The 2929-nt window shown below is 65.1% G+C and overlaps 1 protein-coding gene across 1 annotated transcript in view; it reads right to left on the bottom strand.

Moving 5' to 3' along the window:
- Nucleotides 1–824: 824 nt before the first annotated feature.
- The window catches only part of LOC108449295 (receptor tyrosine-protein kinase erbB-2-like), a 3132-nt gene continuing 1027 nt past the window's right edge, over nt 825–2929 (bottom strand). The window contains exons 4-10 of the mRNA XM_017745094.1: nt 2890–2925; nt 2726–2801; nt 2503–2649; nt 2318–2415; nt 2072–2242; nt 1669–1927; nt 825–1570 (exon numbers count right to left, since the gene is read on the bottom strand). Of these exons, the coding sequence (XP_017600583.1) occupies nt 1242–1570; nt 1669–1927; nt 2072–2242; nt 2318–2415; nt 2503–2649; nt 2726–2801; nt 2890–2925 (1116 nt within the window). The 3' untranslated portion in view covers nt 825–1241. The remainder of the gene's footprint in view (nt 1571–1668; nt 1928–2071; nt 2243–2317; nt 2416–2502; nt 2650–2725; nt 2802–2889; nt 2926–2929) is intronic.

Raw genomic sequence — 2929 nt, 5'->3', positions numbered from 1 at the left:
CATCATGGTGCTGGGAAGGGCAGAGCTGTGGCACTGGTGGCACTGGGGGTTGTTCTGTCCCCTGTCTGACCTGCTGTGGGGTGTAGCCATGGCCTGGGGGGGGGTCTCCCCCCTGCCTTTGCCTTCCCCCCTCGTCAGCTGCACCTCCCTGGGGGGCACAGGGGGTCCCCAGACAGGGGGGTCTCCATGGCACCCCCATTTCTCTGCGCTGGCCTCTCCCCTCCCTCAACCCCTGGGAATTTGGGGGAGCCAGGCTGGGTGTTGGAGCAGCTCCCAGCAGGTTAATTCCAAGGGGAATCCACTGGCTGAAACTTTCCTGGGATTTGTTAATGATTAAAGTCCCTCTGTCACTGTTTAATCCGGGGCAGGGGCCGGCCATGGAAACCCCAGCCCGGCCCCACGGCCACAGGTGTGTCCATGTCCCCCCCTCACCATTCCCAGGCTCCTGGCTCCTGCTTCCTGCCTGGAATGACCCTGCCCTTGGCCTCGGGGTGGGGGGCCCCCCCTATTTATTCTATACTATGTATAAACCCAACGGCCCAGGCGGAATAAAGGATGGAGAATGTGGCTCCTCTGGTGTCCCTCGGGAATGGGAGGTGGGACGTGGTCCTGGATCCTGCCTGGGATCAGGAATTTTATCCTTCAGGCAAGTGGTGGGGGGTGTGACAGAGGGGATGGGAAGGGGAAAGAGGGAGGAGTAGGGGAAGGAGAAAGAAGGGGAAAAGGGAAGGTGAAGGGGGAAAAGGGAAGGGATATGACTTGCTGGTCCTTGGGAGACAGAGCTGGATCTGACAGAGAAGGAGGAAGCAAACAGACCATGAGAGTAGAAAAAACCAACCAATGTACAATTATCAAATATACATCCCGGTGCTTCCAAAGAATCCCAGAGCAGCCGGGACTGTTCTCAGTCCAGCTGCTCTCAGTGCAAGTCCATGTGTCCCAAGCACTGGGACAGCCCTGGAATGGGAGGGTGGCCGAGGGTCTGTCCTTCTCCGGGCCGTGCTGGGTCCGAGCTCCCCGGGCTGCTCCGGGCACCACCCGGCTTGTGGGCCACCCCCGCCAGTGCCACCGAGGGTGACCCCTCTGTCCCCACTCTTTGCTGCCGCGCTGTCCCACAGCGTCCTGGGCTCTCCCAGCCCTCCGTGGCCGGTGCCACCCCCGGGCAGAGGGGACAGACCCCCAGCCCCGTGGCCGTGGCTCGTCCCTCCCTGAGCTGCCTCGGTGAAGTTCGGGGGTCTCTCCTACACGGCCGCGGCGTCGGGGCCGGCCAGGCCGAGGTACTCGGGGTTCTCAGCCGTGGGCGTCGTGCTGGGGCCACCCTCAGGGCCCCCACCCTTGGCAGGGTCCTGGTTCCAGTAGTAGGGGTTGTCGAAGGCCTGGCTGAAGGGTCCAGGGGCGGGGGGGCCAGGGGGTGCCAGGTACTCGGGGTTCTCCACGGCGTGGCCAAAGGGCCCTGGGAAGGAGTTCTTGGGGTCCTTGATGAGCCCGTTCTTCCCCTGGTGCCCCTTGGGCTTGTCCGGCGGGGATGGGGGAGCATGGGGCGGATGCTCCCTGGCCTGGTTCACATACTCTGTGGGGTGAGTGACACGTTAGGGACCCCCCAGGGGTCATGGGACAGGCAGACACCCCCTACCCACCACCTCCCCGAGGTGGCTGCACCCTCCCTACCTGGCATGGTGCTGTGGGGGGCCAGGACAGTGAAGCCCTCAGGCTCCTCTCCATCCTCGGCCACCAGCCCGGTGGGATCCTCGCTGTACCGGGGCAGGGTCCCGGGCTCCCGCCCTGGGGGGCTCTGCAGGGCCACCTTGTCTCCCTCTGGCACCTCTGGGACAGGTCCCTCCGGCCCCCCCGCCAGCCCCTGTGCAGGGAAGGGGAAGGGGGCCAAGCCCTCGCCCTCCTCCACCTTGGCTGGAGACTCCGCCGTGCTCTGGGTGTGGGAGAGGACACAGAGTCAGGCACTTGAGCCCGCCCCAAAGAGCGTCCTGGCCCTTTGCCCCTCACAGACATGGCACGGGGCCATCCCCATGCCTGTGCCAGGACCGGGGGCTCCCTCGCAGCCTTCCCCACGTACCCGCACGGAGGAGATGCGGCTGCGGTAGGTGGTGGAGGTGTCGGCACTGAAGAAGCCATGGTGAGGCACCAGGTACTCCTCAGCATCCACGAGGTCATCCATGTCCTCCTCATCCAGCAGCGCCCGGTAGAAGGTGCTGTCCATGGAGCCGGGCAGCCCCACCAGGTCATTCTGGGGGGGTTAACACCGGTCAGTGCCAGCCCCAGGGCACTGGAAAGGGGACGGGACCCCTGGGGATCTGCGTACCTGGATGACCACAAAGCGCTGGGGGTCGCGGGCCATGCGGGAGAACTCGGTGACCAGCTCCCGGAACTTGGGCCGGCACTCGGAATCGATCATCCAGCCTGGAGCAGAGCCGGGCGCCATCAGGGCCGGGAGCGGAGTGACACCACGCCCTGTCCCCTCCCCGTCCCCACGTCCCCTCCCCGTACATTTCACCATGATCATGTAGACATCAATGGTGCAGATGGGCGGCTGCGCCAGCCGCTCGCCCTTCTCCAGCAGATCCGGGATCTCCCGGGCAGGGATCCCATCGTACGGCTTTGCCCCAAACGTCATCAGCTCCCACACGGTGACACCTGGAGGGGTGGGTGTGGGGAGGAGCAGTGCACTAGGACCCCACAAGTCCCCCGGGGTGGGGACACTGTGACGCACCGTAACTCCAGACGTCGCTCTGGTGCGTGAAGCGCCGGCGGAGGATGGACTCCAGCGCCATCCACTTGATGGGGACCTGGGACAGGGCAGATGGAGAGGTGAGCAGGCTCGGGGATGGCTGTCACCGAGGTGAGGACCACTGTCCCCAAGTCCCCCAGCCCCACCTTGCCACCATCAGCGCGGTACTCGGTCTCATCGATCTCG

This window comes from Corvus brachyrhynchos, unplaced genomic scaffold (genome assembly GCF_000691975.1).
Source record: "Corvus brachyrhynchos isolate BGI_N302 unplaced genomic scaffold, ASM69197v1 scaffold30, whole genome shotgun sequence".
Classification (NCBI taxonomy): domain Eukaryota; kingdom Metazoa; phylum Chordata; class Aves; order Passeriformes; family Corvidae; genus Corvus; species Corvus brachyrhynchos.
The sequence above is the reverse complement of the archived record's forward strand: the minus strand, read 5'-3'. Positions and strand labels throughout refer to the sequence as shown.